The following is a 15,229-nucleotide window of genomic DNA, read 5'->3' as shown; positions in this document are numbered from 1 at the left end:
TTACTTTGTTATTTTTCTCTATACATCACTTTAAATTTATCCACATTAAATGTCATCTACATTTTTATACCCCAATCACTAAGTACTGCAAGGCCCTTTTGCAACTTTTCATGACTTGGGTTTATTACTGAAAATGGTCAGGGCAAGGTGTCCAGGAGTGGCTTCTTGGCCAGATGTGAGAGCAGAGCTGAATGAAGGACTAGAACTGAATGGAGAAGGGGGAAGGATGAGAATTACAGCTGGAATGAACTGCTGAGGGTTTTGAGAAAATTGGGCAAAGAACTGGATAAAGGGGGACAGGCAGGCAGGCAGTGGAGCTTGCAGCCCAGCTGCATGGACGCCTTTGAGCTACAGTGCAAAGCTATGACAAAGCATGAGAGAAAATGGAGCCAGATTCAGCTTTGCAGCAGTAGAACTGATAATGTCAGGGAACGTGATCTCACAGTGTTACTTAGTGGTATGACTACTTATGGGGTAGCTTTTCAGCCATGGGTAGTATCATTTTATGATATGTGAAAATGTTATTTATTGTGTAAAACTGAAACTGCTCTATGAGGATTTTAGCTTTTCTGCACTTACTTATATGGTCTCTGCCTAAGCTCTGTGCCATAGGAGATTAACACTTAGATTTGCCAGAAGTACAGTTGGTAATGGAAAAAAGAAAAAAATTGACAAAGATGTCTCTATTAAAATCATGCCAGTCACACATAAATCTCTTATGGATGTGCATCTCCACTGGCTATTTCCTTACCTTTGCATATGATTCATTATAAAGAAGAACAGAAATTATATGATTGTTAAGACAGAAGTAGAAAGAAGAGAACATTAGAAAAAGTCATACATTCTTATTAATATATATTATGTGCTGCAATGAAATCATTTTTACCTAAGTATAAAATTACCTAGATAATAGATTTATGAACTGTAAGAAAAGATGGAAAATATGTTGTCTGTTGAAAACTACTGTGAGAGATCTGGTAAAAATATTCTTTATATTGAATTGCAGAAAACATTAAAATATTTTTTACCAACTGAAGTTTTATTTTATACAGTGTTGAGTATTAAATTAGATAAAATCCTATATATACACATATTTTTATCACCAGAAATACAAAGTACAATCCCTGTGACATATAATATGCTGCAAAGTTTTACTTCACAGAATTGCAGAATGAATTAGTTTGGAAAATACCTCTGAGATCCTCAGACTATCAAGTCCAACCTGTGACCAAACACTACCGTGTCAACTCGAGCATCGTACTAAGTGCCACGTTGTCATTCCTTAAACACCTCCAGGGATAGTGACTCCACCACTTCCCTGGGCAGTCCATTCCAGTACCTAATCACCCATTCTGCTAAGAAATTCTCCCTAATGTCCAACAGCTTGACACTAGGTCCTCTTGTCCTGTCACTTGTTGCCTGGGAAAAGCACTGACACCCACTCCCTTCCCCCCCCAGTCACAGCCTCCTTTCAGAGAGTTGCAGAGAGAGCAGTAAGGTGACCCCTGAACCTCCTTTTCTCCAGGCTAAAGAACCCCAGCTCCCTCAGCCGCTCCTCTCAGAACTTGTGCTCCAAACACTTCACCATTACCTTTCACTGGACTTGCTCCAGCACCTCAGTGTCCTTCCTGAATTGAGGGGCCCAGAACTGGACATGGCATTTGAGGTGTGGCCTCACCAGTGCTGAGTACAGGGGAAGAATTGCTTCCCTGATCCTGCTGGCCACACTATTCCTGATACAAGCCAAGATACCACTGGCCTTCTTGGCCATCTGGGCACGCTGCATTCAGCCACACTTGTTCAGCAGCTGTCGACCAGCAGCCACAGGTCCTTTTCTGCTGGGTCATTTTCTGGATATTCTGCCCCAGGCTGTAGCGCTGCATGGGGGTGTTGTGGCCAAAGTGTAGGACCTGGCTCTTGATCTTGTTGAACCTTACACTTCTGGTCTTGGCCCATTGATCCAGCCTGTCTAGGTCCCTCTGCAGAGCCTTCCTGCCCTCCAGCAGATCAGAACACCGATCCAGCTTGATGCCATCTGCAAATTTGATTATTGTACCCTCAAGCCCTTCATCCAAATCGATAAAGATGGTAGGCAGGACTGATCCTGGGGAACACTACTAATGATGGGATGTTGACTGAATGTGGCACCATTCAACATTGGTGTCTGGATCCTGCCATTCTGCCAGCCCAGAGAGGAGTGTGTCTGTCACTTGCTCTTGAATGTATGTCTTACAGGCTAGGACTCATTAAACCAAAAGAGCAACTTCAGACCCACCTTAGTATTTTTCCTTATTTTTCCCAAGGAGACATTTTTTTTCCCCCCATACATTGGGAATCACTTTCATACTGCTTAATGGTGTAAGTGTCCACAAATTGAATTCAAATCATAGAATGCTTTGGGTTGGAAGGGATCTTGAAAGATCATCTGGTTCTGACCCCTCTGCCATGGTCAGGGATACCTTCCGCTAGACCAGTTGCTCAAAGCCCCATCCAACCTGGCCTTGAGTGCTTCCAGGAATGGGGCATCCACAGCTTCTCTGTGCAACCTGTTCTAGTGTCTCACCCCCCTCATCATTAAAAGAATTTTTCTTTATGTCTAATCTGAATGAATTTTGCAATTTGATGGAATCATAAATAATAATAAACCTTCCATAGAGTTAGATGTTTACTACATGGAGTTTTATATTATCTGCCATGGTGTCTGGTAATAACCGCTGTTAGTGAGAGAATATTGGAAGAGATGCTCAGATTTTTGCCCATCATGGTGTTTCCTATACTCCTAGTTTCATTTTTAGACCTTATTATCTGTATTTTCAAACTTAAGAAATATGTGTTTTTATTTAGGTCTCTTTTAGGGTTATTTTACTTCTCTTCTGTATTTTATCACCATACCTTTTTAAGTGCTGTAGAACTTCAATGCATTTTGAAATTAAGTTTCTCTGTCCTGCTCATTCTTCTCTTTCATGATTCCTCTATTTTCTGATGATGACCTCCTCTTTTTTCACATGTACTTGTCAACCCTTTTTTCCCTTTGTACTGCTCACAGTTTCTCCATGGAAATATACCTCCATTTCAGCAGGCTTTTCTGGTATTTCTGGTTCCCTGCAGAGGTGGTTCTACACATTATTCCACATTTGCTTGGAACAAAAGAGTGAACAAGGGAGAAAAGGGAGGTAAAGAGACCTGTTCCTTTTAAATATATAGCATTAATCTATGGCTCTGAGCACCTTCCAGACTTGTGGTGGTTGAGATGATAAGCATCTACTCTTTATGAAATAGATTAAATGTTCTTTGCTACTTTTTTTTTTCCTGCCATAGAATTTTCTTTTAAAAATTTATTACATTCTGTACATTGTTGTTCATGAATGCTGCTCTTAGAATGGGAGCTTTATGCTGAAAACTGTATGAGTTTATGATATAGATTGAGATCAACTCTTGACACTCACTGACAAAGAAACAGTACTTTTGCAAAAAAAGTTGGAATAGTCTTTAAAAAAAGTATTTTCAGAAAGCAGTGCTAAGAGGTTATATTTTGGGGAAAAATATACTTTCTGGAGGAATTCAAGTTCTGCTTGTCCATGGGCAGACATTGTTGCACAGATTTGTATTAGAGGTTCCTTCCTGGTAGTGGGCTTTTCAAGGAATTTACCTTGGAAGAATGAAGAATTCTAGTATGTTCCTGGGTAAAAAAGCTCTATATTTAGTACAGATTAAAGGAAAAAAATTGACAGAGCTGGAGACAAAAATTTGTTGTTTCTCTGCCACAGAATATGGAAAACAAAGCCTTCCCAGGGTCTATTTCCAACAGGTCATAATATGGTTAAATTCTGTATGTATTTTCATGCAGACAGCTAGAGGCATATTCTTGATTCAAGGCCATTCTCATGCTAAATTTAAAATCTCTGCTCAGAAAGTGTAGCTGTTTTAAAACAGTTCAAAATGTATGTTATCAAACACTTCTAATATAAGCAAACATACAAGTTTTTAATCCAGTCATTTTCAAAAATGGTCAAAGTATTTCAGCTGACACTACAAAAAAAAACAGTCAGAAATTTTCTGATGTAGAAATTTTAGCTAAAGTCATTGAAGCTTGACACTGCATAATTAAAGTGGAAATAAATATAATAAATTTATAAAGCAAAAAAGTAAAAAGTAAATTTAAGAAGTGTAAATAGGATGTGGTAGAAAGTGTGAAAAACTTGCAAGTGTATCAATAAGCTCTTGCCCTGAGTATAGACCCTAAATGCCAGAGTAAGAATTTGTTACTTGAGTTAAAGGTACTCCTCTTTTATTGTGACCTTTTACTAGCAGCCCATAACTGGTGTATTGTTATGCATGTTCTGACAGAGTGATCATAGTGCAGTGAAGTACACATGCTCTTCAGGTGTTGAATAAAGTATTTACTATTTCCATATTTAGATACAGGACAATTTTTCAATGACATGCCTTGTAATTGCTTAATCAGAAAGGTTATATAAAATAGTTTTAGCAGTAGGGGGGTTTCTGATTAACTGATAATGGAGCAAACCCATATCACAGACTATTTTGATTATTTTGCCTTGATTACCAAATATCAGTCTGAACTTTTCCAAGAAATGTATCTAAGTTTCTAAGTCTGATATCTACCCACAGTATAGAAATACTGTAAGAAATGGCAGTATTAGCCTTTTTATACTGTTGTTATGACCTACTCCTGAAGGTGAGAGTAGCTGAGGTTCTTGTTAACAGATCCCTTGGGGCAGATTAGAGTGAAATGACACAGAATGACCGGTGTTTATACATACATGGATATCACCACCCGTGGATCCAGTGATGAGATTTGGTTGTTGCTTGGTTGAAGTGATGGCCACAGTCTTGATCTGTGAGGGCTGGGGGAAGCCCCTGAAATGTATAGTTCAGTGGGTTGATGTGCGTTCAGGTTCAGGTAGGAACACACCCAGGTACCTCCTCTGAGATGGAATTCAACACTCTCTCTTGAAACACTGTGGATCATGCTCAGTCCTCTGGTGGAAGGCCCCAGAAATGAGTCTGGGGGCACTTTGGGAATCTTTGATGGTTTATGATGTCTTCTAAGACATTACAGTTGCTTCTCATGTCTCTGCCCCATCAGAAGGGATGAACACCTTCAGGCCTGTGTCAGAATGTCCTGGTACTTCCCCAGGACCAGAGTTTTATACCTGAGCAAGTTGCATAACTGAGGACATTGGCATGATAAAAAGCATTATCGCACCTAGCAAGATCTGCTCCTCACCAGCCTCTTCCCTTGCTTGCCTCAAACCCCAGCTTGAGGCTAAAGAGACTGGCTTGTTGCGGTCCTCCTCTAGTGCTTGCCCCCTCTGCACCTGGGGTGTTCTTGGGTTTCACCACCACACATCCAGAAACCCTCCTCCTCCCCTTCGGTTGGGGGATGCAAACCTGGCCGCAGCAGAGCACCTGCTGCTTTTGCAAATGGCCAATTGTTTGAGTCATTAACCATTAACATTTCAGTCTCTCACAACTGTCTTGCAAATTTATTTCATCCCCGTTAAAGAAGATCATTCCACTTGTCAGAAGATTGATCAATACTTGAAATGTATAACATTGCCAGCATAAAAAGTTTTTAGGTTCTTGAAGTCCAGTTTTGTTTTGTCATTCCTACACCCATAGGCTGTGTATTTTGACATACGCTAATACAATAGCAACATAGGTCAGCCTTTAATCATGACTGATGCTTTATTTATCTTGTAAAGTTGTTTAAGAGTTTAGATAAGCGTTTTGAGGCATATGGGAAAAACAAAAAAAACCCAAGCCCTTTTCTTTAGAATAATCCATTCCCTTTCCTATTCCAACAAAACCAGTGTTGTAAAGAAGAAGCAGGCTTCAAGCTTATTTTTGGTCATCTTATTAAAAGCTGAGAAAAGTCTAAATCATTTCCTCTGGGAGAGAGAGAAAATATACATGACAGAAGCCTGTGATGCAGTTTCTTACAGTTTTAATGTGGCAAAATTGTTATTAAATATGTATTTGTTTAGCAATCTAAAATTTAGTTACATTATGGAAGAAATTAGAATGGCCATGATAAGTAGTTCATTAATCTTCTGAATGGATTCTTCTGCTGTTTGCTGCTATATTGATAAGCAGATGAGCTTTACCTCTTTGAAGCAGGAATGCAAGTGGAAGATACGAACTAGAAGTTGAGGTTTTTATTGTTATTAGAAAAATTGTAATATTTACTAGAATTATAAGACTTGTCTTGCTTATGAAAATTTCGGTATGATTTCTCTGAAGTTCTTTATTTAACTCCATTTTGTAGCTATGAAAAGTTTTAATACAATCCTCTGTTCAATAAAAGATGTAGTGCATTTGAATAAAACCATGGAATTTGATCTATTTCATGGCTTGTAAAAGAAGTTGGTAAACCATTTGGAAATTAAGCATAAAATTATTTGTATCTACATCTATCTTTGTATTTGAAAAGCTGTCAAGTAAGTTGTCCTTCTATGCTTAAAAAGAGACAGTCAACCAGAGATGGAGAACAGGCTCACAATACATTTTTCAGCCTGATAGAATCTTAGAGGTTTTATTAAAATTATAAGAAAACAAAAACTCACCTGATATATTTACTTAATCTTCTGTCATATGATTCTACAAGGTTTAGATTTATAGATCTAAATTTTCTAGTAATCCTTGAGTGCATTGACAATGCTGGGTTTTTTTGGTACCTGAATTTGACACAGTATATGACTTAAAGTATATGACTTAAAAATATATGTCTGTTTTAACTTTGCATAAGTCAAAGAGTTTGTTAGATAGAGTGCTAATAAGTGAGTCAGTTTAAAGCAGTCTTTTAAATAAAAAAAAGGTTCTTCATTTGAGGTAAAAGTAACTGAATAGCAAAAAGAAAGGCTATCAAAAGAAGATACAAAGGCTTTTTATCTTAATAGGATCAAAAGAAATTACAAAGTATTTTTAGGAATACTTACATCAAGGTTTCGTTGGTTTTTTGTTTTGTTGAGGTTTTTTGTTTGGTTGTGGGTTTTGCTGTTTTTTTTGTGGTTGGTTGGTTGGTTGGTTGGTTTTGGAGGGTTTTTATTTCTTTGCTTTGGGGTTTTTGTTTGGTGTGGGATTGTTTTGTTTTGTTTTGTTTTGGGGTTTTTTTGGGAATTTTGATTATTCATCATCCTTGTCTAGAAAGTAGTGGGAAGATAGCTGCATCCAGATTTTCCAAAGGCACCCAATGGAAATTCAAGACTTAGTTCACATTTCTTTGGAAACAAAAGGTTTCTAAATTTTTTTCTATACGTTGGCATAAATAGAGCACTTGATCCCAGGTCAGTATGGCAGTGTGCTAAGTAAACTGCAGGGGTAGAAGGAACATATGTCAGACCACTTCCATTCATAGACTTGAGGAATCTGCACCTGAATCTGGCCTGAACCCTTCTGGTTGTTGGAGCTCCTTCGAGAATATGCCTTTATCTGAGAACAGGTTCTCAAAAATAGTTTCCAAATATTTTCAGATTTTCTGTGTAAAAACCTTTGGAAATTCCTGTAATTTTTTTCATTGGAAATGTGTCATTTCCTTATTACTCTTCTCTTCCCAACTCTGTGTAGGCTACCAGGTTGGACATCTTTACACCCCTCTAATACTGCTCCAGAAATTGCTGACTCTTGTATGAACAGGTTTCTGGAAATGGCCAGTACTGCGATACCTCTTTGCATTTTGTAATTCTAAGAGTCATTAAGTAGACTTTAACAACAACTAAGTAGCCTTTTATATGTAATTTGAAATAATTACGGGTAGGATTTGTACTTTTGACATGTTTTACAGTCATCTACATTTATGTTTCACTCTTCTCCACTTCTAGCTCATGCAAACTCAGTCATTTTCAAGTTAAAAGCACAATGTGCTGTGTCAGAGAACAGTTTATACAAGTGGAGAAACTGTGTTCATATCTGATTCTTAAGTGGGAATAATGAATTCTAATTCAGTGTCTTTTGTTGTGGTTGTTTAGCTTCTTTTTTTTTGTTACAGAATAATAATTACTCATGAGAATTCACAAAAAGTACACGTATTTATTTGAAATGGTGCTGTTGGCGTCCTGATTGTATTTAACAGTATGCTATAAATCTGGTAAAACAGAAGTGCAGTCTTTATGTATTTAAAAAGAAAAAAGTGTAAATTCTGCCTGCTGTCATGATAAACTAAGCAATTTACTAGCATTAAATCCAGTTTTATTTTCCTGTAGACCTGTTAATGAACTTCAAGATGCAGGCCTCATTGCCCATTTAAAATGTGTCTATGAGTGAATTACCTGGTAATACAGCTCTCCTACTGCAAAATATCTAAAGATTGTTAGATCTGGAATTTTTATTTTCTTGTAGTATCTCATCTGTCACCATGCACAATAAGCATTTGCCTTTACTTTTAACTAGCTTAGGGCAAGCTGCATTTTTGTCTTGGCTCGTCTTCATGATGGGATTGCCCTGCTTGCACATTCTACTACTCTGCAGGATAAAGATGTTAACTGTGAATCAGAAATAGTATAGTAGGTGTAAGACATGAAATAAAATCGATACATTTTTCTGAGGCATGTCACTGGTTAAGTGACAAAAAATATTCTGATAGTCACTGAAAAAGAAAAGTCAAAGGTACATTTGAACCTGTCAGTTCAACACATTCCTGTTATCCCTTTAGGGGATATCATACAACTTGACACCAACATTTAAGCTTTGAAAATTATGAGCTCATCTATTTCAAATGGGATGTCACATGTTCCCAAGCCTTTGCCATTACTTATAGTGGAAGACAGGATGATCACTTTTGTCACATATTGATAGTGAATAAGATCTTTCTTTTTTTCTTTTCTTTTTTTTTTCTTGTTTCAGAATGAAGAACAAATTTTGGTATTTTGAATTTGGCACTTCGGAAACTTTCTCAGCCACCTGTAAGAAGCTGCATGAATCTGTAGAAATAGAAGTAAGAAACTAATTGTTGCCTTTATCCTTGAAATGTCACTAGTTTGGCTGAAATGCAGGGAGCAAGGGTGCAGAGTGCCTGAATCCAACAAGGCAAGGCAGTGCACATCCTTTCGACCCTATATTCCAAAATATTATTTTTATCATGTCTATTTGTAGTGTAGCCCTGCACACTGGAACAAAGTTCAGTTTGATGATTAGTGAAGTCTTAATACAGTAGACAAGGTCAAGAGGTGAAGTATAACATTAGAAATCAATAGGGAGTGTGGCTAGGTCAGATGGAAAAATGAAAGACTGTTGGAGGGAGTGAGAGCTGTTGCAGGATTAAAATAAAAAAAATAATCTTATTATTTCTAGGTCCCAAGGTTTTCTAACCTTTAAAACTCAATTCCCTAAAATTGTACTTACTTTCCTGAATAAAGGTTAAAGAATATATATATATATTTTTTGAATTATTCCCCTTCATTAAATAGCTTTTCTCTCTGCACAAGGGGTCATCTTGCCATTATACATTGAACATTAACTAAAAAGACACAGGATACGTACAGACAAAACAGGAATTTAAAATAATGTGCCACTGCCACTTTGATGGGTGCTAGGATAAGTGGCTGTATTACATAAACTGTTTGGGGGTCTGATGTTTATAAATAAGTACATGAAAAATGAGAAATGAATGAAGATACAAACTGAGAATTTAGGTCAAATAATGAAATAATTTCTCAAGACGATTGTGGTGCTTTTCCTTTCCAGTAGTAATGAGGAACCACATGTGCCAATGGAGTATTTGTGTCACAGCATGAGGCACTCAGAGAGGTATGGTGGGAGCTATGAGAGTCGAGTCAAAGCTTCCTAAAGGGTGAAGTCCGAAATGATCTGAGGGAACCATGTGCCTGGTAGCAGAACAAGTAGCAAATACTGAGACTGAAACTGTAACACCAGCAGTGCCACACTTGCCTGTTATGCTGTTATGTTTCTCTTTGAAGTGAAAACATGTTCCTCACATTAGATTAAAATATAATAAAAATTAAACAAAACTCCAGCAAAAACCTTAGAAAAAAACCCAAAAAATCCCCCTTGTTTCCCAAGAGAGTGCTTCCCATCCATGAGTTTAAGAAAATGTAGCATGAAGAATATTTTGTTAGTTATTGCAAGAAATACTTACCTGGTTTGATTAGATTTGAATAAACTGCAAGTTAAATGTACCTTTTGATTAAATACAAATTGAAGAGCAGGCTTTCCCAATAAAATATTAATATCTAGAGAAAGTCATACATATTCTGATACATACTAAGATGTGAACTTTAACCATATAATTGTAACCACTGAAAGTGTTAACATCACAAAGCAAACAAGTAGGTATACAAGTTTGTGGTGCTGCTTGTATCAGTTGTATAATTATTACCAATTCATGTCAATAACTATTATTGCCAGTAAAGTGTTACACTGCCAGTATATGAGACGTTTTTTAGTATTCACTTCATCTATCCTGGTCATTACCATTAATCATACAGTGAGGAACAAAAAGCATAGTTTCCAAAATTTACAGGAAGTGTTAGGAGGCAGTTATTTGCATATTTATTTACAATGAGTAAATTACAATGCTTTCCAGTATGCTTGTATCTAATGTTTCTTGTTTGAACATTATCAGCATTTTGGAGTAGCACCATTTTAATCTGATTTTTAACCTGATGCTCCTTGGGGATGTCACTGTAAATGGGAGGTTGATGTATGAGACCACATTTCACTCCAGATAAAATGCACAAAGAATGTGTTTGCTCTACAGCCAAATCTTGAATGCACAATCCTTGGGAAGATTAAGGATCTGTATCTCTGAGCTGTGAGACAGTGATCTAATGTTCTCTGAGCAAATATTTGTTCAACCATGTATTTGATTTCTAACCTGATTAAGCTTGGTTTTTCTGACATACATTCTTGACTCATGTTCTCTGTTTTCTTCTGCGTGAGTGTGAGATGCAGAAAAAATTGGACACAATTCTTATGTTATCCAGAATAAGATGGATTTTTGTTTTCAAAATGGGATGCAAGGAGTTGAAGAGAGGTTGTAAAGGAAAAGAAAACAAAATGAAACAAAAAAAACCCAAAAACTAGGACAAAATTAAGTATTTATTTTCAATAATAATGTGTCAGTAAGCAAGGCTGAAGCTTTTACAATTTAGAGAACTTGCACTTTATTTTGACTTCAGGAAAAAAGAAAGGCATGTGAAAGGTATTTAATGAGAGTAGGTATAGATGCTGTGTAAGTAGGGGTGGCATGGACAATATCTGCAATGCTGTAAAAGCGTAGTGGGACCAATGTAAGCCTTCTATACCACCTGGTATTACTGGGTAAAGTAAAGGAGTTTAAAACATTCCCATGCACTTGCTTGCTATTGCCCTTGCTTTCACAGCAAAGCCTTCATATCAGCTCTTTTCAAGCATAGATGCGTATTTTCTCAACAGAGAAATGATCTGAAAATATTTGATATGATAAATAAGGCATAAACAATAATACCCAGGAAGTGACTGAGGCCAGAAAAGAAGGTAAAAAAGAGTTAGAAGAGCTAGTGTTTCTTTTTAATCTAGGTAGACATACTCCGCATTGTAAAAACATGCTTTTGTTTTTACAGCATCATTACATTATTTGAAATAAAAAGAAAAAAGAAAACAAGCAGAATACATGTGTGTTTTGTTTTTGTAATATATGAATGTGTTAGGACTATGCAGAGGTACCTGTAGGGCAAACTTTTTGACTGTGTACGAACAAAAGAAATGCTCCTTTCTTAATTCAGAAAGTTGCTCATCACTGTGGGACTCTGAGGCCTCGTCACATAATTGTCTTAGTGTACTACCTGCTGTGCTCAATATTGAGTGAAAATGGAAGCTAGACCCCGCGCCATCCTATTTCACAATTCTTCTTTTATTTAAATAATTCCAGTCAGTTTGGGGGACGCCAGACCTTTATAAATTAACAGCAGGGAAATACCAAAGGTGTCAGATTGCATATTTATCATCTTTCTCGTGTAATACTTAAATATGTATTAAGAAGTGACTGACATAAATTAGGCAGATTTCAGAAGCCACAGGCCGTGGCTTGTAGAGGACCCCCTTCTGCTTGACATTTCATCCTTGTCAAAGATCAAATTATTTTAATTTAGGCTGCAAATTATAAGAAATGAAGACTTCTTTGTGGGAATTCCCTGTGGTAATCTGACTTTTGTTGTTACTGCTGCTTGTCAGTGTGCAAAAGATATAATATGCATGCAAATAAGGTTAAAAAATATGTACTATCTAATTATCCAGCCAGTACATTCCACTTGAAGACAGTGGGAGGCCTGACACACAGTATGTGTTTGATTCATTGAGGCCTGCAGGGTATTTACACAAGATTACTTTTAATTATGAAATTAATATCTGTTTATCTAGAATGTATAGCAGTAAGTGAGCATACACATGAGCAGAATTTTTAGCAAAATAAATCATCTTAGTATTTAATACATATAAAATACCAGGGAAAACCACAAATTTGCTTCCAAAAATCACAGTAAAGACCTATGCCTTTATTCTTGTAAGAAAAGTGTTATTAAAAAGTTACACTTTCAATTGCAGTAGTTGCCACAACTGCCAATTCACTTTCAGATATGTCTTTTGACTTTAAGGGTTTCCCTGTATGAATATAATCCACAGGTTTAAAATTTAATTCTTGAAGAGCAAATATGAAATGGAAATCTTAGTGTTGAAATTGTTCTCTCTTCAGATTTATGCTCTTCTTAGAAGAATTAAGATGTGTGTGCATTGTAATACAGTTCTGTTTTATGATCTCAGAAAGTTTAAGAATAAACAATTATTCGCAGTTGTTCTTGAGTTGTACTTGGCTTTTCTTCTTCAAAGCTGTGATAAAGGTTTAGGCAGAGAGCAAGAAGTGCCAGTGACCCACAGAGCAGCAAGCTGCAAGATGTCAGTGGACTACTACTGAAGCATGCTTAATTATTTTTCCTGTTTTCTTCCTGATTATTGTATATTGGAATTGTAAAATAATATTCTTAATTAGTTTGAAATGGATGACTAGGTCTTCTACAAGCTTGCAGAACATTGCAGGAGTAGGATCTAATGTATTAAAAATGCGCTGCTCTACACTGTGGTGCATGTGACTTGCCAGGATATTGATATACTCTATGTTGTTTTTTAAGCTAATCTATCTCTAGCCGAGGTGCAACTACATGAATCCTGGGCAGCTCTGGCTGGTTCAGAGAACTCATGAGTAGAAATGGATGCTTTGCTTTCCACCTGCAGGTTCCGCTTTTGTAATATGAAGCTGGGTTGTTTTTTTTTTCCTCTTGGAGAGGTTCTTCAGTATTTTGCTACATTTTATATGGGTTAAAAAATTCCTAATGTTGGAAGAGAGGAGGACTTAGCTTGAGTAAATTATAGCCAGTGAAGGCTAGGTATATGCTGTTAAGCTAGGTTCATCTCATGCAGTGAGTCTCAGGTGAACTGTATCTGAAAATGTTGTAGGCTTCAACCACCTGAGAAAATGTTGCAGTTTGTCACTGAGCAGTCTGATATGTTAGGATCCCTGAGCCATTTTCCAGAAGTGAAAAAATGGTCCCATTATAAGATATAAAGGGAAGACAGATTTAGCAAAGAAATGTACTTGTATAAAATGTCTTAATCTCCAGGGTTGCTATAGGAAGCATGAGAAATACACACTAGTGACACGGGATGCCCTATGGTTATGATTCCAGCACTGAAGGGACTATGCCACGGGCTAAGATTACTTCTGTGTGTCCAGTAAGTCTTGGAAAGGTTTTAGATCACTGATTCCTCTTCTTTAGCTCCTTATACTATGTTTTCCCTTAGTAATGATGCATATTTCAGAGAACTGGTTGGCGAAGGTTCTGGGATAAGAAATGCTGTACCAGCATCAGCAATTGCTGTACCCACTTCTACTAATTTTACCTCTTGCTAGGAGCTAGTAGTCAGGCATAGCCCTGTGCTGATATGCTTGTTGTGCCTTTGGATTGAAACTAATGCCTGTGTGATGTTCTGTGCTCTTGGGTCTTGCTTAGACTCCTTTCCATAAATCTGTGTATTCTCTGCATGCAGAGACTTTTGTATTCAGTTTGTTGTGGGGGGGACTCAGTTGTTAGAGTGACAAGTATCATTGAAAAATCATAAGGCAGAAAATTTAGCTGGAAAAGGCAACAAAAACCCTCCAGTTATTGATAAAGAAATTTTGGTAGTAAAAACATTTTTCTGCTAATAGCTGGAGTGAAGCTAGAAATATATTTTACTTGGGTCAGTAAACAGGTATCAGATAACAAGACAGTACCAAATGGTCCCACACTTAAGCAATCAAAACTTGAATAGCAATCATATTTTACCTTCTGAATGATGATCTGTTCTTATCTCATACCTCCTTTTCAGGTACAAAATTACTCAGGTACAATCTTAGGTATAAACATTGAATAAACTATTAGCAGTGTTAAGAGTGATAAATTGTTGAAGAAAAATATCTGAGAAAAAGAACATTCAGAGTTTTCTTTCTCTCTTACTGCTTTCTCTCTCTTTTTCCTTTTTTTTTCCTTTTTCTTTCTTCCTTTCTAATCAGTGTGATGGAATTCAGCTAGACTTAATCAATATCTCTCTGGAAGGAATTGCCATTCTAAACATCCCTAGCATGCATGGTGGATCGAATCTCTGGGGAGAGACAAAGAAAAGACGTAGCCACCGTCGGACAGAAAAGAAGAGGTCAGATAAAAGAACCACCGTTACAGATGCCAAGGAATTGAAGTTTGTATGCCAAGGTAAGCTTACAGATTGATATGGGCTATCTGGCTCCATAATGTCAACTTGGTTATATAATTGACCTTGTCAAGAAAAAGGATAGGCAGCTCTTAGATATTTCCCTTCTTGTGCTTTTAGCTTTCTGATGGGAAGCACTGGCACAAGGACACAAACAAAGACATACTGCCAATTGCAGTCTCTATACTTACAAGCCTGCCTCAGGTATTACCTGTTACGCAGACTAATCACACCATGTGGCACTGTTTGCTACTGTGACATTCAGTCTAGAGGTAGTTGGAGATTTTAGAGTTGGAAAGTGCTTCCCGAGCATTTATAATGCTTCTTAGTATCAGTGTGCATAAAACTTGGGGATAATTGTGCCCTGTTTCTAACAAGCTGTGGCCAGAGGCGATGGAAGTTACTTCAGAGTAAAAAGAGCAAGCTGTCTATACATTTTATGTTACTATGTTGTAATGCTGTATTAATCCTT

General features: G+C 37.0%; 1 protein-coding gene across 9 annotated transcripts in view; it reads left to right on the top strand.

Annotated features, from left to right (window-relative positions):
* LOC138106396 (diacylglycerol kinase beta) overlaps positions 1–15,229 on the top strand; it is a 425,706-nt gene that overhangs the window by 335,473 nt on the left and 75,004 nt on the right. For all 9 annotated transcript variants that reach the window (XM_069006937.1, XM_069006936.1, XM_069006939.1 and 6 more), the window contains 2 exons: positions 8,866–8,956; positions 14,564–14,759. In XM_069006937.1, the coding sequence (XP_068863038.1) occupies positions 8,866–8,956; positions 14,564–14,759 (287 nt within the window). The remainder of the gene's footprint in view (positions 1–8,865; positions 8,957–14,563; positions 14,760–15,229) is intronic.

This window comes from Aphelocoma coerulescens, chromosome 2 (genome assembly GCF_041296385.1).
Source record: "Aphelocoma coerulescens isolate FSJ_1873_10779 chromosome 2, UR_Acoe_1.0, whole genome shotgun sequence".
Lineage (NCBI taxonomy): Eukaryota > Metazoa > Chordata > Aves > Passeriformes > Corvidae > Aphelocoma > Aphelocoma coerulescens.
The sequence above is the reverse complement of the archived record's forward strand: the minus strand, read 5'-3'. Positions and strand labels throughout refer to the sequence as shown.